This window comes from Sorex fumeus, unplaced genomic scaffold (assembly GCF_029834395.1).
Source record: "Sorex fumeus unplaced genomic scaffold, SorFum_2.1 ptg000166l, whole genome shotgun sequence".
NCBI classification, from domain to species: Eukaryota; Metazoa; Chordata; class Mammalia; order Eulipotyphla; family Soricidae; genus Sorex; species Sorex fumeus.
In genome coordinates, this window is record NW_026606223.1 from 2,568,565 (window position 1) to 2,591,924 (window position 23,360).

The window sequence follows — 23,360 nt, forward strand, 5'->3', positions numbered from 1 at the left end:
CAAAAATAATTTAAAAAAATTAAAAATCATTCTCACAATTCTCCCAGAATCACCCAGTGAAGAGGCCAAACATGAGAAGGCCAACTAACAGTGACACCGTGTCTGGGCTGGGACTCCCCAGTCATGGGGCCTTCCTTTCCCCCAAGAGCTCAGTGAGGGGGGTTCTGTGGCACCCCCAGGCCTAAAGGAGGTTCCAAAAAGGGCTCCCTTGGACTTCTGAAAATCGGATCTTTAAAGGGTAACAGTGAAAACAGCATAGAACGTGACACATAAGTCTGTTGTTTTATACTTGAGAAGCTTCAGTTTCCCACGGCCAGCTTCTGCGAGCACTGCAAATTCCTGGGCTCCTGGTGTCTGCCCAGGCCTTAGGCTTGCTGGAGACTAAGAGACACTGGGCAATACCTAGACAAAAGGCCCTCCAGGAGCCAGCCTTCTCTGTAAAATCCTCACATTCTCTGGAACAGTCTTTTCACTTTTTGGGGGGTGTCACACCCATTGATGCACAGGGGTTACTCCTGGCCTATGCACTTAGGAATCACTCCTGGCGGTGCTCAGGGGACCATATGGGATGTCAGGGATTGAACCCAGGTCGACCTGTGCAAGGCAAATGCCCTCCCCGCTGTACTACTGCTTTGGCCCCCAACTTTATTATTATTATTATTATTATTGTCATTATTATTATTATGCAGCCAGGCTGGCATCTCTGGAAGGCCCTGAGTCAAAGCCTGCTCCAGCCCTGTGTGACCTTCCAGGATTCCCAAGCCTCCTCTAGGTGAACCCAGGACAGAATTAGACTCTGGGCTTTTACACCTTCAGAGCTGAATTCTTCCAATTGTTCTCATCTCCTTTCTTCCACCGGGTGTAAATCATAGGATCATCAGAACCCCTATTGAAGTGGCCTTAGGATGGCACCTTGATCTTTATCTTCAAAGCCTCCTTTTAGGCCTCTGGCTGGAAATTTACATGCCCAAGGAAAGTAAATTTGCAACCTCCCTCCCATCCCACACCCCATGCTTCCTTTGATAACCAAATGCACCTCTTTCTTTGAATTTAGTGGTGAGGAAAATAATTCTTCTGGGCTTTGTGCAGTTACTGTGACCCGGTGCAGGTACTTGTTTCTGATAGAAGTGGCTGGGGGCTTGCCTGGGCTAGAGATCTATTAGGAAATATCTGGGTTTGAGAGGAGACATGGGCCGGCCTGGGTGGAAGCCACCTGGGGGAAGGAGGCAGGAAAAAGGAGCTGAAACCCCCACCTCAGGGCCTTCTGCAGAGAGGGGCCGCAGAATGAACCCGCATCAGAGGGAAATGCAGGGCCATCGCAATTACTAGGGCAGGAGGGACCCCGCAGGAACCCAGTGCCAAGGGATTCCCTTTCTTCCATTCCTCTCTCAACTCTCCCATCTTCTCTTGCCTTCTGGATAAAGCCAGAAAAAAATGAAGTGCAGAGGACACACGTGCGTCTTGCTTGCTCCTTCCTGTCTGTTAGGGAGAATTCATCTCCATCATTCATCACCTCAAAACACTTCATTCACACAGAGAAAATGAATCCACCCAGCCCACTGCCCGGGTACTCCTGCCCCTACAAGCCTGTGAGCTGTGTGAACACTCAGGAAATGACGTAAACATTTGTCTGTTCTCTGGCTTTGCAGGTTGTCACACAGGCTGGTCCTGGCTTACTGCGACCAAGAGCTGGAAGGGGGAAGAATTGCATTACAGACACTTGTTGCCCCTGCCTGAGGCTGTTTCTCAGTGCACCTCCACCCTTTCTGCACGTCAAACTCCTCCAGGTTCCACCTCTGAATTTTGAAGTGGGCCGGCAGATAGAAAAGGGTCCCCATGAAAGGGACAGACATAGAAAGATTGCATTCATCTGGGGAACATAAAGTAACAAAATCGGAGACTAACACCCAAGAATAAAAGAGATAAGTACCAGGAGGGTTTCTCCACAGCTTGGAGGCCAGCCGCACATGCTAGGGGAAAAGGGAGCTCAGATAGAGAAGGGAGCACCAAATAAAGGGTGTAGGGAGGATCCTCCCAGGAGGGGAGATGCATGCTGAAAGTAAACTATAGACCGAACATGATTGCCACTCAATGCCTCTTTTGCAAACCACAGCACCCAAAAGGAGAGAAAGAACAAAAGGGAATGCCCTACCACAGAGGCAGGGTGGGATGGGAGGGATACTGGGACCCGTGGTGGTAGAGAATGGGCACTGGTGGAGGGATGGGTACTCGATCATTGTATAACTGAAACCCAAGCACAAAAATTTGTAAGTTTACAACTGTACCTCATGGCGTTTCACTAATAAAAATCTTAAAATAGATATATCCTTCACCTGATAGCACAGCGGGTAGGGCGTTCGCCTTACAAGCGGCCAACATGGCCGACCCGAGTTCGATTCCTCCGCCCCTCTCGGAGAGCCCGGCAAGCTACCGAGAGTATTCGATATGCCAGACACAGTAACAACAAAGTCTCCAATGGAGACGTTACTGGGCCCGCTCGAGCAAATCGACGATCAACGGGAGGGCCTTTACCTTTTTACCTTTACCACCTATAAAAAAAAAAAAGGGTCCCCATGGTGATGAATTCTTTGGAAGAAATAGAACCAGCCCTAAGGCTGCCAGTTCCACCTGGTGGACACAGAAACTGAGGCCTGATTAGACTTATCTGGTTGTCAGCAAGGACCCCAGCAGGCTGGAACACTCCCTACCCAAAGATGCTTGGCAGGAGCAAAGCCCAGGAAAGAAATATCCAAGACCATTCACCACTCCCAACTCTGCCCCCCTTGGCAACCACCCTAGCAATGGACTTTTACCTAGGTAGAAAGCCCAGGCTGAAGCAGGTTGGGATAAACCCTATAAAAGTCAACTTGAGGGGCCGGAGCAATAGCACAGTGAGTAGGGCATTTGCCTTGCATGCGGCCGACCCGAGTTCATTCCCCAGCATCCCATACGGTCACCCAAGCACTGCCAGGAGTAACTCCTGAGTGCAGAGCCAGGAGTAACCCCTGTGCATCGCCGGGTATGACCCCTGTTAGGGCGCGGATCGAGATCTCCCTCTAATGACAAAGAGACTCCAGAGACTGCAAACAGCAAGCAGGGTTTATTGTAAGATTGGCTAGCCAAGGTCCAACCACCTACACAGACATGCAGGTCCGGCAGGTTGGGTAAAGACCCCGAGCTTCTCCAAAGGATATCTTATATAGGCCTTCATCAGCCATTACAGCAGAGCCCGTGCATTTCATAGCCAATAGATTTGTAACAACCCATACTTTCCTGACCAATCCATTTTAAAGCATATCATCCTTAGCCTATAGTTTAAAAATCAGCATTTGTGTCAGTGCTTGGGAACGTCCTGGTTTTTAGGGCAGACCTGGGTCTTGTGACATGGGTCTTGTGTGAGACATCTGGTTATCTGGTCTGACCCCCACCCTTCTAGTTACTTGCAACTCGGGGCACCTGTATCTGAATTCCTTGCTCAGGGGCAGAAAAACCAGTTATTTTGCAGGTTCTTGTTACGCTACGCTAAATTAATTCTGGTGGTCCATTTTAGTTCTGTCCTTCACACCAAGAAGACCATCCACCACTCCCAACTCTGCCCACCTTGGCAACCACCCTAGCAACGGACTCTTACCTAGGTAGAAAGCCCAGGCTGAAGCAGGTTGGGATAAACTCTATGAAAGTCAACTTGAGGGCCTGAAACTATAGTACAGTGAGTAGAGCGTTTGCCTTGTATGTGGCCAGTCTGAGTTAGATCCCCGTCATCCCATAGGGTCCCCTGAGCACTGCCAGGAGTAATTCCTGAGTGCAGAGCCAGGAGTAACCCCTGTGCATCGCCAGGTGTGACCCCAAAAAGAAAAAAAAGTCAACTTGAGCAAAGGAAATGCACGCATGTGGTGTCCGAGCACTTGTTTCATCCGCATCTCCCCTCTTGAGACTTTCAAACCTTCATCCCTTAAAACTGAGATGTGTCCTGGGGCTCCCTCTCCACTCTGGAGAGGCCCCCTAATCTTCCTGAGTGTGTTTCTCTCCCCCACCCCCAGCCCCCTTCCTCAGAACTTCCCGATAGAGTCTGTTAGATTTCATGACTGTGGGTGGCAGGGCCTCAGGGGGGGTCTTCTTACCTGGTTCTGGAGTCTCATGAACACCCACAGCAGGTCCCCTGGGATTCTGTGGTCTGGGGCTTGGTGACTCCATCACAAAGCAGGATGGACCCTCCTGGGCCCATGTGGGCTGTCGTCAAACAGTCAATGCTTTTTTTTTCTTTTTTTTGTTGGGCCAAACCTGGCTCATGCACTCAGAAATTACTCCTGACGGTGCTCAGGGGATCATATGGGATGCTGGGAATCGAACCCGGGTGCAAAGCAAACGCCCTCCCTGCTGTGCTATTGCTCCAGCCCCACTCAACGCTTCTTGTGTCCTGAGCCCTTTCTCCTCACTCTCCCCAAGTTAAGACTCACTGGAGCGGAGAAGACGCGGCTACAGAGTTTGAAGGCCGCGGCCACCCTCTGTGTTCGTGGGTAGTGTTAGGAGACAGAGCCTGGACACAGACCTTTGTCCTGCTGGACTCCTCCAGGCCCAGAGCGGACCCTGGAGCTCTCCTGAGCCTCACCCACCCACCATACCCCATCCCATGCCATGCCGTAGCTCTGCCGCTTTCTGTCCACGCCCCATGTATCCATTGACTGAATCTTCTCCATGCACACTCAGCGTCCCTCCCTCGGGAATTGGTGTGCATTTCTGGAAACACCCCTGAGGATGTGCGTGCTTGTTCACACAGGCAAATTGCTTGTAAAGATTGTTCTAAATACATGACGTCACGCTAACCCTCCAGGGAGTAACCCCCCCACCCCCGCCTGCTCAGAGTGTGTGCCCCAGCCCGGGCAGGTGAGACGGTCTCCTGGGATGGCAAACTCTCTGCCCCTCAACGCTCCTCTGGTCTAGGCCGCTGTTCCTGCACCTCTGTGGCGCAGTCCAGAAGCTGGATTGCAGATCCAGGTGCAAAGGGAAAAGCGTAAAAGATTTCAACAGGGACTGGAGCGATAGCACACCGGGGAGGGCGTTTGCCTTGCATGTTGCTGACCCGGGTTCGATTCCCAGCATCCCATAGGATCCCCCAAGCACTGCCAGGAGTAATTCCTGAATGCATGAGCCGGGAGTAGCCCCTGTACATCGCTGGGTGTGACCCAAAAAGAAAAAAAGAAATTTCAACAGCAGAGACTTAGGCCTGGCGTGTGGGGGCCCTCAGTCAGGGACCTTCCCTGGGCTGCACCCTGTGTCAACCCCGGAAGGTGCTTGGAACCCCTGCTCCCTGGCTGGGCTGGGCTACCTCTTTAAGTGGCAGCCAGGGACTGGGGCTTCTCCCTTACCTTTGCACCACTCAGTCCGTGCCCGGTTTTCACTAACATCGTCAGGCTGTCTTGCTCTGGTTCCCAAAGAGCAAGGCAGGTACCCGTGCATTCTGGGCATCTCAGAGAAACAAAGGTCCAAGGGAGTCTCCTTTGGAGTGGTCATAGCACTGTAGCACTGTCCTTCCATTGTTCATCTGAAGCAGGCACCAGTAACGTCTCCATTGTGAGGCTTGTTATTACTGTTTTTGGCATATCGAATACGCCATGGGGAGCTTCCAGGCTCTGGTGTGCAGGAGGAATACTCTTGGTAGCTTGCCGGGCTCTACGAGAGGGACGGAGGAATTGAACCCGGGTGGGCCACATGCAAGGCAAACGCCCTACCCGCTGTGCTATCACTCCAGTCCTGGAGTGGTCATAGCATCAGAAAATTGTGCTGATCTGTGGGGAACTGGCCACAATTCTTCCACCAAAGAGGGCTTCCACTGCGAGCCCCACCCACCTCTCGGGCATCCCAGCATTTCCTGCCAACTCCTGAAAGCATTTGGCCTAAGAATGCTGTGTGGTCCTTGCATGGGGCCCCACCCACACTACTGGACTCAAGATTTACTATCTTGGGAGTCTGTGCCTCCACTCTGCGTTGAATAACAGAGCCAGGAGGACGGAAACAGGAGCTTTGCTGAGCTCTGCCTCAACCCACTACTAAAATGCCAACAGCTGATCTGTTACAAGCTTGCCAGGTAGAATGTGGCCGGGGTAGCTGATCCAGCACAAGGATAATCACCTGGTCCTGCGGTGGCTGATGCAGTTCCTGAGGGTGGAGCTGAGAAGCTCCTGAGCACGAGAGTCAACAAGCAGATAAGCCAGATGAGGCATCTCCACCTCCCTTGGAATTTGGGAAGGACTGGAGGATGCTGTTTTCATGGGAATCTGCAAACAGACATTTCTGGATGAAATGGAAGAAGATTTTTTTCATCATGGATGTGGCATCTCCCTTATCAAACATCAGGACTGTTCCCCAGAGAAATCCCAAAATGTCTCATTCTACAAAAGTATGGTCTTTTTTTTTAAAGCATTTATTTATTTTTGCTTTTTGGATCACACCCAGCGATGCTCAGGGGCAACTCCTGGCTCTGCACTCAGGAATTACTCCTGGCGGTGCTCCGAGACCATATGGGATGCTGGGAACCGAATCTGGGTCTGCCGCATGCAAGGCAAATGCCTTACCTGCTGAACTATCACTCCGGCCCCTGGTATGGCCTTTTGGTTATTTGCCCATTTTATGAGCAATGTGCTTTAATGCCATATGCCTGTGGGTTAGGGGTGGGATGAGATGGGGGGACATGCTCTTGCCTTATTCACCCCCAGTTGATGTGCTAAAGGGCTAAGTCATTTACTCTCTGACATGACTTCTTTTGCTATGGAATTAAAGCAGAAACAACAGACACAGCTGAGAGAAAAATCCGGAAGCTGACATCTTTGTTCAGTTTATCTGCAAAGCAATCCTCTTACCCAAACACTCTTTCCCAAAGCAAAAATGACCACAATACCTCCTGGGGGCCCCAACAATAAAGGGTGCTGGCAGCCTTGTGAGCAATTGGGTCCCCTTTGTGTTTGCTTTTGGGGGAAACCTGCCGAGTGACAGTTTTTTGTTTGGGAATAGGGGCAGCCAGTAAAATAAATTTGGGAACCTCTGCTTTCAAATTCAGTCTGAATGATGTCCCAATTCACCTACGCATTGAAAGAAAATCACCCTTTCCGCATTCCCTGCTTGGGCTAGGGATTAGAGAACACAATCACTTGAAATCACCAGTTCCCTTCCTTTCTTAGGATTTCTGCACAGCCTCCCAGGCTAACACAGGACCGAGCCTGAGGTCCTAAGAGTCGAGAGCAAGTGGGAAGCTGCCAAGTGGCTGGTTTTAAGGAGCGAGGGCAGAGGGTGAGGTGCCAAGTGGCTGCCAAGCCTTGGCAGAGCTAGCACAGGGCATACCCACACCTGTCCTCAGGGCGGACTCTGGGTGTGAACAACCTGGCCAGAGGAGTCTGAAGCTTGAGCTACTGAAATCAGAACCCTTTCCAGGAAGAATTGCTGCTCCCCAAGAGAGCCAGGCTAGGAGTAACACAGCCAGGTCGGGCCAGTGAGGTCTCTACCCTGAGAACCAATGGCCCCAGCTGCTGCGGTTTTGGAAAGATGGTAAGGCCCAAACCAAACCGAAGCCAGGCACTGGGGACTGTCACAGCAAGCGAAGCTAAAGCCGGCCCGGCCCAGGAGCCACTGGGTCTTTCCCCCACCTGTCACTGGGCCAATCACACCAGTCCTCACTCTGCTTCCAAGTTCTCCCCGGAAACCCCCAATCCCCAGCCAAGTAACGCCCTTAACGCCCTTCCAGCTTGGCCTGGTTCTGATCAAGGCAGGCTTGAACACCCTCCTGACAATGTTCTGATGTCTCCGTTTCCATTCTCCCTGGGGCTCTGAGATCTCGGTCATTCAGCCAGGGACTTTCAACTGCTGACCCATTGGCCGGCACTGGTCAGGTCTGTAGGCATAAAAGGTTTTGAAAGTCACAGGTCCACCGCAGTGGTGATTAAATACTTGTATCTGGACCAGCACGCAGATAGGGGTGTGTCATCAGGCATAAGAAGGTGGAGAACCTGGACTGAAGAGATAGTAAACCATAATAGTGGGGAGGGCCTAGTACCCTGCTGAGCTGGGTGTGGTCCCCGGCATCCCGTATGGTCCAAATGAACACCATATGAGCACCCCCAGAGGAAATTTCTGAGTTTAGAGCCAGGAGTAAGCCCTGAGGATCACCCCCCCCCAAAAAAAACCCTAAACAAATACACAAAAGAGAAGGTGGAGAACGAATCTTTTAGACTCCCTAGGACTCAGTTTCTCCATCTTTAAAATGGGAACAATAATTATGTACTTTATGTAGCCATGTGAGGACTGGATAGTGTCATACCAATAGAGCTCAGAAAAAAAATGGGCCTTCGCAAAAACTAAAAGCATGAGGAAACCTTGCAGAAGTCAAACTTCTTTTTCTGATGTTAACATGTTTTTTTTTTTTCTGGAAAGTTCTAAATCTGGAAGTGACCTGAAGGTAGTGTCAAAAACACAAAAGTTAACGTGACCGCAACCACCTTACCTTAACAGCAGTAACAAAGTGTTTTTTAAAATAATAAGGTCTTGGGTCCGGAGTGATAGTACAGTGGGGAGGGCGTCTGCCTTGTATGTGGCTGACCCGGATTCAATCTAACATCCCATAGGGTCTCCTGAGCACCGGCAGGAGTAATTCCTGGGCACCACCGGGTGTGACCCAAAAATCAAATAATAAATGAAACTAATAAGATCTTTAAAGAAACACGGACTCGTAATGAACTACATTTAGCAACATTTCTTTACACGTTCCTTAGCGATCTATTTGCCTTCGCAATTTTGACTTCATTAAAATCGCAATTATTTCTTTAATTCCATTTCCTTTATCTACTTCTGCCGTGTAATCCCCCATGCAGCCGTTGGTGCCCCAGGAATGAAGAGAACCTCTTATAAGAAGGTTTTAGGAAAGAAAACAAAGAGCCAGAGAGAGTTGGGGAAACAGAGAGAGAATTATTAATGCTTGCGGCCAACTCAAAGTGTCCAGGACAAATACAAACATACACCAGAGAAGTTTTCTGGCTACGAGGGAGAAGCAGCTGAAAACGAGGCACTCAGCACTCAGCACTCAGCCCTAATCAGGCACTCAGTGCTCATTCCCGATCCCTAATCACAGATCGATTCTGAACAGAGTTCAAGCCACGTACCCCAGTACTGCTCAGGCCCTGAGAAAAATACAGCCGCGTCCATGGAAATCCCAGGACTCAGATCCAGGGAGATTTTGCTTCGACAAATGTGGATATTAGCAGGGCTTTGGGGCTTTGCTGGTTTATCTCTGGGGGAAATTACGCGCTCTGGGGAAGTCACGGGATGAAAATAAATCTTAGCTCTCTCTTGATGCGTACAACACAAAATATCATCGCCTCCAACCCCGCCCTCCTGCATAAAATGCATGCACTGTAGCACTGTCCTCCCGTTGTTCACTGAATTTGCTCGAGCGGGCCCTGTAACGTCTCCATTGTGAGACTTATTGTTACTGTTTTTGGCATATCGAAGAAGTCACGGGTAGCTTGCCAGGCTTTGCCATGCGGGTGAGATACTCTCGGTAGCTAGCCGGGCTCTCTGAGAGGGGCAGAGGAATCAAACTCCTGTCTGCCGGGCCGGCCTTGTACAAGGCAAACGCCCTACTGCTGTGTTATTGCTCCAGCCCCCTGCAGAAAATATAGAGTAATATTGTCCAGTGGAAAGAATGTTCCAAGGAGGGCCTCACCTATGGCCTGAAACTGAGAAAGTGCAAATCAAAGTTCCTTCCTCTCCCCAGGGGACACCTACTCTGCTCAAGAGAGGAGTGCAGCCCCCTCCCACCCCCACCCCCCTGCAACCCCTTCCCCTGTTTGTCTTTAAGCCAGAACTGGAACTGGAACCACAAACCAGGCACCATTCTAAGAAACAGGTTCGCTGGATCTTGTTTTATTTTTTTGGGGGGGGGGTCACATCCGGCAATGCATAGGGGTTACTCCTTGCTCATGCACTCAGGAATTATTCCTGGCGGTGCTCGGGGGACCCTATGGGATGCTGGGACTCAAACCCGGGTTGGCCACGTGCAAGGCAAATGCCTTCCCCACTGTGCTATCGCTCCAGCCCCAGGCTTGCCAGATTTAATCAAATTGAGAAAATAAGTACAGAACCTCCAGGTAAATTCAAATCTAAGAGAACACAAAGAGCAGTGAACAATCCTCCCCCTGCCCGATTTGGGATTCACTTCTCCTAAAACATCCGTCATGCCTCTGCGATTCCAAGGGAACTGGATGTCACCAATCAGGAAAGAAAGACCTGGAAGGGGAAGGGGTGGGGCCTGTCCAAGCTCACACAGGGAATGAGGTTTGCCATCTGGGTTCCTGATGACTCCCTGAGTCCTTGAAGGCAGAGGAGGCCCTTAGGTCAGGAGCTGTCTAGAGTTCTGACGAACCTGGTTCTGAAAGCCCCAGCTGTTCTGAAGCTCCCTTTGCCCCATTTTGCTATGGCCGGAAATAGGATATGAAAGGCAGATTCTGAGTCTTGGGAGAAATACTGACATCTGTACTCACAGAACATCTCTATCGGTGCAAAGCTTGGGCTAATATTGATCTCAGACAACTTCTTACGTTCTTTAAAACAAAACAAGGGTGGGCACGCGCAGCTAGAAACAGCCCCTAGACAGCCGGTTTTCAACCCCTGATCTGCGTGGGACGGGCACAGAGGCCCAGCTCTGGGCAACAAAGCTGAACGGCTCCAATTCCAACAGGTACAGCCCGCCCCCAAGGGCTCGGGTTCCTCTCTGGGCACGCGCAGCTAGAAACAGCCCCTAGACAGCCAGTTTTCAACCCCTGATCTGCGTGGGACGGGCACAGAGGCCCAGCTCTGGGCAACAAAGCTGAACGGCTCCAATTCCAACAGGTACAGCCCGCCCCCAAGGGCTCGGGTCCCTCTCTGGGCACGCGCAGCTAGAAACAGCCCCTAGACAGCCGGTTTTCAACCCCTGATCTGCGTGGGACGGGCACAGAGGCCCAGCTCTGGGCAACAAAGCTGAACGGCTCCAATTCCAAACAGGAGACTTTCCCAACTCCTCGCCTAGTGCCAGGGACTCTTTCCGGAGCCGCAGCCGCGTCAGCGGCCGCGAAATATTTTCCCACTACATATGCCATAGGAACCATAAGCTAACTTCTTAGATGGAAACTTCTCTATTTTAGCTCAGCCACTAGAAACACAGTAGCCAATAACTCATAAGCCTATCTTAACTCACACTGCATATCAAAGCAGAATAGTAACAGTGAACGTGAAGGACTAAACCACACCTCTCACAATGGTAAAGCAATGCAAAAGCCCACCAAACTTTCATATTGAAGAGTCTAGCCCAGATGACACCAACAGTAATGTAGTGTTAGACAACCTCTCTGACAAGCAATTCAGAAGGGAGCTACTTAGGATGCTTAGGGAATTAAAAGAAACAATGGAAAGCAATGCCAATAGAAGACAAGAGGATCTGAAGGCAGAAATGAGGAAAATGCAATCAGAAATGTCAGACCTGAAAAATCTCGTAGGCGAATTGAAAAGCTCAGTGGAAGGCCTCAGCAGCAGAGTAACAGCTGCTGAGAACAGAATCAGTGAGCTCGAAGATGAAGTTCAGAGACTCTCCAGAAAAGAGCAGAAAATGGAAAAGAGACTCACAATTCGGGAACAGATGGCAAGAGAAGATCGTGATGAAGCCAAGAGGGGTAACATAAGAATTATTGGAGTCCCAGAGGGACAGGAAGAAAACCTCGATGAAGAAGAAACTGTCAAAGACATCATTGCTACAACATTTCCAGAGCTGAAGAAAACTTGTGACCACATTCAGGAGGCCCGAAGGGTACCAGCTAGAAGAAATCCGAATAAAAATACCCCAAGACACATTCTGATCAAAATGACCAAAACCTTAGACAGAGACAAAATTCTGAAAGCAGCAAGATCGAAGAAAGAAATCTCTTACAAAGGAGCATCCTTAAAATTCACAGCTGATTTTTCTGATGAAACCCTCATGGCCCGAAAACAGTGGTGGGACATAGTAAAAAAACTCAATGAAATAAATGCCTCCCCCAAAATACTTTTCCCAGCAAGACTCTCATTCATAATAGAAGGAACAACACACAGTTTCACAGACAAACAACAGCTCAGGAACTTCATAGACTCAAAACCATGGTTACAAGAACAACTAAATGGGCTACTTTAAGGCAAGAAAGGCCCCTCAAATACACCAAATTTTAACAGAACAATGGGACAAAATCCCATAACAATAATCTCTCTCAATGTCAATGGGCTAAACGCACCAATTAAAAGACATAGAGTGGCAGGATGGATTAGAAAATTGAACCCAACATTCTGTTGCCTGCAAGAAACGCATCTCAATAGTCAAAGCAAACACAGACTCAGAGTCAAAGGCTGGAAAACAATCCTACAGGCAAACAGCTCCCATAAAAAAGCTGGGGTAGCCATCCTTATATCAGACCACATCGATTTCAGAGTGAGGAAGGTCATAAGAGACAGTGAAGGCCATTTCTTATTGATCAAAGGATCTGTACAACAGGAAGAACTTACAATAATAAATGTATATGCACCTAATGAGAGACCAGCAAAGTACTTAAAACATCTACTCATAGATTTGGAAAAAGACATCAATAGCAACACAATACTAGTGGGAGACTTCAACACTGCTTTGTCACCTCTTGATAGATCAACCAGACTCAAGCTTAGCAAGGACATACTTCATTTGAGGGAAACAATGGAAGAAAGGGACTTAGTAGATATATACAGGACACTTCATCCACAAAAAGCTGAATACACATTCTTCTCAAGCGTACATGGAACATTCTCCAAGATATACCACATGCTGAGCCACAAAACATGCCTCCATAAAATTAAGAAGGTAGAGATTGTATCAACAATCTTCTCAGACCATAATGCGCTGAAATTAGAAGTAAATCACACACAAAAACAGAAAACTAAATCAAACACCTGGAAATTAAACAGTGCACTATTGAACAACGAGTGGATTAGACAGGAAATCAAAGAGGAAATCAAAAGATTCCTAGAAACGAATGAAAATGAGAACACGAGTTACCAAAACTTATGGGACACAGCAAAGGCTGTGTTAAGAGGAAAGTTTATAGCTCTACAAGCATTCCTCAGGAAGGAGGAGCGAGCACACATAAGTAACCTAACCTCACAGCTTAAGAGCTTGGAGAAGGACCAAAAAAAGGAGCACAACCCGAACAGGAGAAAGGAAATAATAAAACTCAGAGCAGAGATTAATGAGATGGAAACCCAAAAAACAATCCGAAAGATCAATGAAACCAAAAGCTGGTTCTTCGAGAAAATTAACAAGATCGATAAGCCTCTAGCAAAACTCACAAAGAAAGGGAGAGAGAAAACCCTAATAAACCGAATCAGAAATGAAAAGGGGGTCATTACAACAGAAACCACAGAAATTCAGAGGATCCTCAGGGAGTACTTTGAAAAGCTTTATGCCACGGAACATCAAAACCTCGAGGAAATGGATAAATTCCTAGACTCCTACAGACTCCCAAGGCTGAACCAAGAAGACCTGGAATACCTGAACAGACCTATCACCATCAAGGAAATTGAAATGGTAATAAAAAGTCTCCCCAAGCACAAAAGTCCTGGCCCGGATGGATTCACGAGTGAATTCTTCCAAATCTTTAAAGAGGACTTACTCCCGATGCTCTTTAAGCTTTTCCACGAAATTGAAATATCAAAAACACTTCCGAACAGTTTCTACGAAGCAAATATCACACTGATACCAAAAGCAGACAGAGATACTACAAAGAAAGAGAATTACAGGCCGATATCCCTGATGAACACAGATGCAAAGATCCTCAACAAACTACTAGCAAATAGAATCCAACTACTCATCAAAAAGATCATACACCATGACCAAGTAGGATTCATCCCAGGGATGCAAGGATGGTTTAACATTCGGAAATCAATCAACATAATCCACCATATCAACAAAAGAAAAGATAAAAAGCATATGATCATATCAATAGATGCAGAGAAAGCATTTGATAAGACCCAGCACCCCTTTATGATGAAAACCCTAGCCAAAATGGGTATAGAGGGGACCTTCCTCAACATAATTAAAGCCATCTACCACAAGCCTACAGCAAGCATCATCCTCAATGGGGAAAAACTGAGAGCCTTCCCTCTAAGATCAGGGACGAGACAGGGATGCCCACTCTCTCCACTGCTGTTCAATATAGTACTGGAAGTACTTGCAATAGCGATTAGGCAGGAAAAAGATATTAAGGGCATTCAGGTAGGAAAGGAAGAAATCAAGCTCTCACTATTCGCAGATGATATGATACTCTACTTAGAGAACCCAATAACTTCCACCAAAAAACTCCTAGAAACAATAGACTCGTATAGTAAAGTTGCAGGTTATAAAATCAATACCCAAAAGTCCATGGCTTTCCTATACGCAAACAGTGAGAGAGAAGAAAGCAACATGAAAAAAACAATCCCGTTCACAATTGTGCCCCAGAAAATCAAGTACCTAGGAATCAGCTTAACTAAGGAAGTAAAGGACCTGTACAAAGAAAACTACAAAACGCTACTTCAGGAAATAAAAGAGGACATGAGGAAATGGAAAGATATCCCCTGCTCATGGGTCGGGAGACTTAACATTGTCAAAATGGCAATACTACCAAAAGCATTGTATAAATTCAATGCAATCCCTATAAGGATACCCATGACATTCTTCAAAGAAATGTAGCAAACACTCCTGAAATTTATATGGAACAATAAGCCCCCACGAATAGCTAAAGCAATTCTTGGGAAAAAGAAAATGGGAGGAATCAACCTCCCGAACTTCAAACTGTACTACAAAGCAGTAATAATTAAAACAGCATGGTACTGGAACAAAGGCAGAACTGCAGACCAATGGAACAGGGTTGAATACACTGACATCTCTCCTCAATCATATGCTCATCTAATCTTTGATAAAGGTGCAAGTAATGTGAAGTGGAGTAAGGAAAGCCTCTTTAATAAATTGTGTTGGCATCACTGGACGGCTACATGCAAAAAAATAGGCTCAGAACTCTGCCTAACACCATGTACAAAAGTAAGATCAAAATGGATTAAAGACCTCAACATCAGACCAGAAACCATAAGGTACATTGAAGATAAAGTTGGCAAAACCCTCCATGACATTGAAGCTAATGGTATCTTCAAAGATGCCACGCCACTGGCCGAGCAAGTGAAAACAGAGATAGATAAATGGGACTATCTTAAACTAAGAAGCTTCTGCACCTCCAAAGAAACAGTGACCAAAATACAAAGACAGTCTACAGAATGGGAAAGGATATTCGCCGAATACACATCTGACAAGGGGTTGATATCCAGGATATACAAAATACTGGTTAAACTCCACAAGAAGAAAACATCCAACCCCATCCAAAAATGGGGCAATGAAATGAACAGAAACTTTCTCAAAGAAGAAATCCGAATGGCAAAAAAGCACATGAGAAAATGCTCTACATCATTAATCATCAGGGAGATGCAGATCAAAACCACAATGAGATACCATCTCACACCCCAGAGACTAGCCCACATTCAAAAGAACAAAAGCAACCGATGCTGGCGTGGATGTGGCGAGAAAGGGACACTCCTTCACTGTTGGTGGGAATGTCCACTGGTTCAGCCCTTCTGGAAAACAGTATGGACGATTCTCAAAAAATTAGAAATTGAGCTCCCATTTGACCCAGCAATACCACTCCTGGGAATATATCCCAGAGAGGCAAAAATGTATAATCGAAGTGACATCTGCACTTGTTTGTTCATTGCAGCACTCTTTACAATAGCCAGAAACTGGAAGAAACCTGAGTGCCCAAGAACAGATGACTGGTTAAAGAAACTTTGGTACATCTACACAATGGAGTACTATGTAGCTCTTAGAAAAGATGAAGTCATGAAATTTACATACAAGTGGTACAATATGGAAAGTATCATGCTAAGCGAAATGAGTCAGAAAGAGAGGGATAGACATAGAAAGATTGCATTCATCTGGGGGATATAAAGTAACAAAGTAAGAGATTAATACCCAAGAATAGCTGAGATCAGCACCAGGAGGATTACTCCATAACTTAGAGGCCAGCCGGGTATCCTAGAGGAAAGGGCAGTTCAGATAGAGAAGGGAGCACCAAATTAAGGATGTTTGGAGGATCCTCCCAGGAGGGGAGATGCATGTCGAAAGTAGACTATGGACTGAACATGTTTGCCACTCAATGCCTCTTTTGCAGACCACAACACCCAAAAGGAGAGAGAGAACACAGGGGATTGCCCTGCCACAGAGACAGGGGGGATGGGGGGATGGGGGTGGGAGGGATATTATCCATGGTGGTGGAAAATGGGCACTGGTGGAGGGATGGGTATCTGATCATTGTATAATTGAAACCAAAGCACATAAAATTGTAAATCTACAACTTTAAAAAAAAAATAAAATACAATAAAGGGAAAAAAAAAGAAAAAAAAATAAAATAAAATAGCAAAGACCATAAAAAAAAAAAAAAAAAACAAGGGGCTGGAGTGATAGGGCATTTGCCTTGCATGTGGCTGACCCGGGTTCAATCCCCGGCATCCTATACGGTCCCCCAAGCACCGCCAGGAGTAATTCCTGAGTCCAGAGCCAGGAGTAACCCATGAGCATCCCTGGGTGTGACTCAAAAAGAAACAAAGTGAAACAAAACAAAACAAACTCCATTTCTCTTTCCTCCCCTTTGTCATTGTTGCCAGGCCCAGTGGTCACACACTCTGACTTGGGGTCCCAGTCACTGGTTTATCTGGTGACACTGCTGCAGGCAACCAAGGCAGACACCACCCCTGCTTGATCAGGCACCTCTGGTGCTGCCCTAACCCCAGGCACTCATGAGCACCAGTTCCCACTGGCCTGTGTCCCATGGGACACAAGAGTGACCGAGCTCTTTGAAGGACATCACCCCTGGCTCAAATCGCAACTTCCTCTTCCTGTTGTTCTCTGCACTTGAGAGATTTGGTCCTTCCATCTCTGTGCCCTGGACTAGGGCACTGTCTGGAATGAGTAGGTGCTCAGTTAAAACTGGTTTGTGACTGTCTGAATAACTGACTATCAAACAGCAAGCCAAGATATGATCCTGGCTCAAGAGAAATCAGAAATACAGAGAGAAAACCAGAATGCCGAAATTCGCCAACAGCCTAATATCTTATGTTTAAAGTGCTGACTGAAAGCACTTCAAATAAAATTAAGTCTTTAAAAAAAGAAAGAAAGAAAAGTAAAAGAAACCATAACCACATAAACAATACCGAAGGGCCCTTCGCAATGTCATTCTTGACACATGAGCTCGGAGAGGCAGAACGCAGTGATTTAACGAACAATGAGACGTGATTTCTGAATGTGAACCAGAACCAGAGCATGCCTAACAGAAGAATAAACAAAAAACACGTAAGTAAGAACCATTTTATTGTCAGCACCAACTGCCGTACACTCAAAACACTCAAGGAAATTCACAAGGGTCCACAAATTGAAAGTCAGAAAGTGAACGTGAGATCTACAATAGAAAACCACCGCGACACCGGCTCCGTCCAGCTGGAAAAGGGAAAAAAACGCTTATATCTAGAGGACACGCTTCAGGTTGGCTAGGGTTGTGTGAAAAAGAAGAAGAGAACAAAGAAACAGACAGATAGGGTATTGCAGAGTTTCCCTGGGACCAGGCACCAGCCAGGACCGTCTGTGGCCTTTATTCGTGGCCTCGTCATTGTCTTCTTGTGACCAGGGCAGACCTGCAGCTCTTGGCTCCCATTCTCAGCCGCCACCGTCAGTGCTCCGAGCGGTATGCAGGGAACGTCTCTGTCCGATGCAGCTTCAGAGGGCTGGAAACATCTATTCAGGAGGAAGGTAGAAAGGACAGTTAGGCATCAGGAAAACCCATGATGAAATGAGCTAGGAGCACGCTTTGAAATAAGCGATGTCAGGACACACACACACACACACACACACACACACACTCACACACACATATGTGTCCCGTCCCGTGGGACTAGTCAACGTGGGTAACAGGAAGAGAGTGAAAGAAAGAGACAGACAGAAGGATTAGAGTATAGTGAGCAAAGGTGGAAACTGCTTTATTGTAAATTCAACAGCACTTACATATGTTGAACTTAAGCTTTGTCCCTCATACCTTCGGGGCAGAGACAAAAAAGGGTAGTCATGGGACAGATGGAGGAGAAAACAGGTTATCAGGGGCTCTTCAGAAAGGCTACTCGTTAAATCACAGGCTGACATCAAGAATGTTCTAGTTCCTCCCAGGATGGGAGAAGCATGCTCAAAGTAGACTATAGATCAAACATGATTGCCACTCTACACCTCTTTTGCAAACCACTCTTTTGCAAACCACAACACCCAAAAGGAGAGAGAGAACAAAAGGGAATGGGGGGAATGGGGGGTGGGAGCGATACTGGGATCCGTGGTGGTGGGAAATGGGCACTGGTGGAGGGATGGGTATTTGATCATTGTATAATTGAAACCCAAGAACAAAATTTGTAAGTCTACAACTGTACCTCATGGTGTCTCACTAATAAAAATTTTAAAAAAAATGTTCTAGTTCCTGTTGGCCAAGCATCCTGTTCTCGTAAAATGCCTTTCTTAACCCTATAAATATTCTATAGATGATGTCTTGTGAAAGCTATGCACCCAAGAGCCCACTCACTACACACAGGGCTGGAAACATCTATTCAGGAGGAAGGTAAAAAGATCAGTTAGGGGTCTGGAGAGATAGCACAACGGGTAGGGCATTTGCCTTGCACACGGCCGACCCGGGTTTGATTCCCAGCATCCCATATGGTCCCCTGAGCACCACCAGGAGTAACTCCTGAGTGCAGACCCAGGAGTAACCCCTGTGCATTGCCAGGTGTCACCTCCAAAAAAAGCAAAAAAAAAAAAAAAAAGGTCAGTTAGGCATCAGGAAAGCCAATGATGAAATGAGTGAAGAGCACACTTTTGAAATAAGTGATGTCAGGGGACACACACACACGCGCACGTGCGCACACACACACACACACACACACACACACACATATACAGAGGGTTGGAAACATCTATTCAGAAAGAAGATAAAAAGGACAGTTAGGCGTCAAAAAAGCCGATGATGAAATGAGCTAAGATTATGGTTTTGAAATAAGTAATGACAGGGGACACACTCGTGCGCACGCGTGCGCGCGCGCGCGCACACACACACACACACACACACACACACAAGTTGCAGAAGCCTTGGCTTCTTAAAAGCCGGAGGTGATGCTGCCATCTGCTGGTGAGACACTAACCAGAGCAAGAAATGGCCCAGGTGGGACGCAGGAACGGCTCTTGGTCAAGTCAAACTGCCCAGAGGGACACAGCAGCCCCGGGAGCCAAACCCCTGTGCCACAAGACACAGCCCCCCTGACTCAGGTGCAGGACGCCGGGGCCTGGAGACTCAGGCCAAGCTGAAAGGAGCCGGAAGCTCGTGTCTCAGACTCAGCTCTGCCTCGCTGGGCCGGCTCTTCCTGTTGGGAGTGTGAACCTGGGCGATAAATAAACTCGGACCCACTTTCTACTTTCTGCAAAATGGGGAGAAGACATGTGTCTCGTGGCTTCCGGGGGTGCTGGAGGTGTAGAGGACACGGGAGGGGGCTTCCTGAGCCCTTGATGTCTTTTTCGAAGGTGCTTGGGTCACAGCATCAAGACCAACGCCAGGGGTTGTCACAGGCACTCGGAGGGGCCAGCCCGAAAGCTGAGCCAGAGGAAGCTTCTAGAAGCAGCAAATACTCGTCTGCAACAGGGAAGTCTTGAAGAATAAAATCTCGCAGATCACCAGCAATTATTTCTTCGAGCTCTCGGTTATTTGGTTCTGCCTTTCCAATACACACACACACACAGACACACACACACTCACACACTGTCCATAGGTTTGATACTCTCAGTCACACCATAGGTATTTTTTTTTTCTTTTGGGGTCACACCCGGCGTTGCACAGGGGTTCCTCCTGGCTCATGCACTCAGGAATTACTCCTGGCGGTGCTCGGGGGACCCTATGGGATGCTGGGAATTGAACCCGGGTCGGCCGTGTGCAAGGCAAACGCCCTCCCTGCTGTGCTATCGCTCCAGCCCCACAGGTATTTCTTTCGTGAGGTCTGGAACCATTTCCCACAGGAAGCCCACAGCATTCTACAACCAGCATTAACGTGAAACCCCAATCACTGAGGTCAGATCCGAACACACGGGGGGCTCCTTCTGCTCCATCCAGCTGCGTATAGATTCCAAGCTTGCAAGAAAAGGGCAGCAGCAACATTCTCCTGCAATCCAAGACACCCGCGGCTGTCTGGCACGGTGCTGGGACCATGCCCAGCCTGATGGGACGGCAGCTGTGTCAGCATAAAGCAGGGGCTGGAGGAACTGCCTCACCCCTTCCCGCCTTCCTGAGCCCATCAGCAGGTCCCAAGCTGTGGCTCAAGTCCTTCCAGGTTATAAAACACTTGCAACTGCTGGTCGACACTTAAAATCGCTGCACGCGACGCCCAAAGGAGCCATCTGCCCTGGTCTCTGGTGAAACCCCAAGAGAAATGGACCCTGCACAGCTGGTCCAGATCTTCCCTGGGGCCTCTTCTGCTCTGTTCTGCTCCCCAGAAGTCCTCTCCCGTCTGGAAGATGAAGGCACTGACTGCCCTTCGTCATCCTTCCCCTTTGCTCAGACCCTAAGTTCTCTCGGACACACATACACAACCAAGGGGGCAGGGTTTGCCCTGGCCAACGTCTCTCCGGCAGCCACTTGCTCTGAGAAGTGGCTCCCTTAACAGACATGCGAGTGGAACAGGCTGGCACTGGTCTTTGAGCATTGCTGATGGGGCACCAAGTCCTCCCGCTGTGGGTAGCATATGGCCAAGGGAAGAGGCTGGGCTGAGGTCAGAGTGTACCAGAGCATCAAGACAGAGAGAAAGCCCTGTTCTGACCGACCCCCACCCCCACGCCCCCCAGAGGCCCAGAGAAGCCAATAAGGTTGCTCAGCCCGCTAAGGTAAGGTCCTATCTTTCTTTGATCTCCTAAAACCAGCTCAAGTCAAATCTGGTCCATGAGAGACAGAGACGTGCCTGAGTTAGTTGAGAAACAAGTGACGTTCTGTCAAGGTGATTCCCAGGGAAGGTTTGGGAAAGAGAGAGCCAGAGAGTGAGCCACAGGCTTCACAAAAAGTGTGTGTGTGTCTGTGTGTGTGTGTGTGTGTGTGTGTGTGTGTCTGTGTTTTGGGGGGGTACTGAGTGACAGTACAGCAGGGAGGGCCTTTGCCTTGCAGGTTCAGTCTTGGGCATCCCTTATGGTGCCGTGAACACGGCCAGGCATGATTCCTGGGGTAGAGCCAGGAGTAACCTCTGAGCACTGCTGAGCGTGGCCTCCAAACAAACAAAACCCAAAAATGGAAAAGGAGAACTATGAGGAGGGAAGAATCTTCTAGAAAGCCTAGGTTCCAAAGTTCCCACTGACCCCAGCAACACTGACCCCTTTCTGCTGGATGAGTACTCAGCTTGCTTCTGCCCCAGGGCCTTTCCATGAGCTGGGCTCATGGAAAATGCCTTTCCCTGGCTCGAAGTGTGATGGTTCTGAAAACTTCAGGGGCCCTGGGGGAAATGCTTTTGTGACACTCTGAGCCTTCTGTGACCACCATCTAAATTTACCTCCTGGCCAACATACTCTCTAAAACGCCAACTTTGTCTCACGGTCACCACTGCAAAATGTCCTTCCTTGCCAATGGGGCATACCCTGATTTGAAAGACAAACACACTTAATTGATGACTAGGATCTTCAGAGAGTGCATTCTCCCAGAGGGTGGAAAGACTCACTGGGCAGCCCTGAATATCACCATCATCTAGCTGGGAGACCGGCATAAAGTAACATCTAGCTGATGAATGCACGGAGGCACGAAATCTTCAAATGGACAAGTGATCTTGCAAATGTGCGCGCGCACGTGTGTGTGTGTGTGTGTGTGTGTGTGTGTGTGTGTGTTGGGGGCAGGGATCACCCATGCAACATTTAGGGTTCCCTGGGGTCACTCCCGGCAATATCCATATCCAGCTAACTGGGTCAGATGGTCAGTGCTTGGTTCCCATTATGGGGTGCTGTTCTAGCCTCTGGGGTTCTGGGGCTCATCAGGGTTTCACCCATTGCTGCCCAGAAGCCCTTTAATGAGGACAAGTGTTCTAACCCCTGAGCAAACTCCCTGGCCCGCTGGATACATTTCTAACCCTTCCAATGATGTTCCTTCACTGCAAATGGGAACCAAATACTCCCAAGCTGTCATGGGGACGAAACAAAACCCTCTCTTGCAAAGTCCAGCACTCGGAGGACCCTGGAGGCAGGGCGGATCAGATCAAGATGGTGGGTGAGCTCCTCTGGTCTCCATGGAGAGGAACAAACTCCACCATTACCGTTGATTTATAAGAAAAGGAGAGCTTGTGAGTCTAAACCAACTGCAGAGCCATGGTTTAAACAAGATCAGACAGAGGCTGGCTGCCCGACATCTCAGATCCTTGAAATACTGATTTTCATTCTGGGTCTCCAAAAAGGAGAAATTCACATGTGGTGTTTCTGCCACAGTTTATCAGCCCCCACTACTTAGGGGCTGGGGGCTGAAGGGTGCAGGATGTGGGTTCTGCTGGGCTAAGGCCCCAAAGCCCTGCAGTTATCACAGGCAAAGACAAGGCTAGGTCCCTGCACTGCAGGCGATGGGACTTGAATAATTCTTCTTTTCCTAAACAGCCCACAGCATGCGCGAAAAACCTCCTCTACACGTTGCTTCTACATATAATGAACAGTGGAAAGGGTTTTTCTTAGGAAGTTTGGAAAACGGGGAAAGAAGATTGAAGGCGGGGTGTCTTGGAGTGCAATGTCGTCCCACCCAAATTCCCACCAAGAATCCCACCAGGCTACCCCAAACTCAAGAATTCCAAATAGATCCAGCAGGTGGCGCTGTAGGACCAAGCAGGGAGAGGAAACGCACACTTCCGCCAAGCACTTGGGGGACCTTCCCCTCTTCTGGTCTCTTTTATTTCCAAGATTAAACTCCAGATAGGTCACGCTAAGCCGGCGCAAAATCCATCCAGGCAGGAAAACTGTCCAGAGAAATAACAACTTCTACATAAGAGCAAAGTGAGAAGAATGGATGTGTTCCTCAACCTTCTTGTGTAGCTGCCCATGTTACTCAATTTTTCCAATTTTATTGCAGTGGGGGAGCAGGGGAAGGGCAGGAAAAGGTCGGGATAAACTTGATATGTTAAACACACACACACACACACGCAGATGAACTTGTGACACTTATTTCTTATCTATGGCT

The 23,360-nt window shown here is 48.2% G+C and overlaps 1 protein-coding gene across 1 annotated transcript in view; it reads right to left on the reverse strand.

The window, feature by feature from the left end:
- Positions 1-17,450: 17,450 nt before the first annotated feature.
- The window catches only part of DOK5 (docking protein 5), a 153,506-nt gene continuing 147,596 nt past the window's right edge, over positions 17,451-23,360 (reverse strand). Inside the window, exon 8 of the mRNA XM_056107450.1 lies at positions 17,451-17,887. Coding sequence (XP_055963425.1) covers positions 17,823-17,887 — 65 coding nt within the window. The 3' untranslated portion in view covers positions 17,451-17,822. The remainder of the gene's footprint in view (positions 17,888-23,360) is intronic.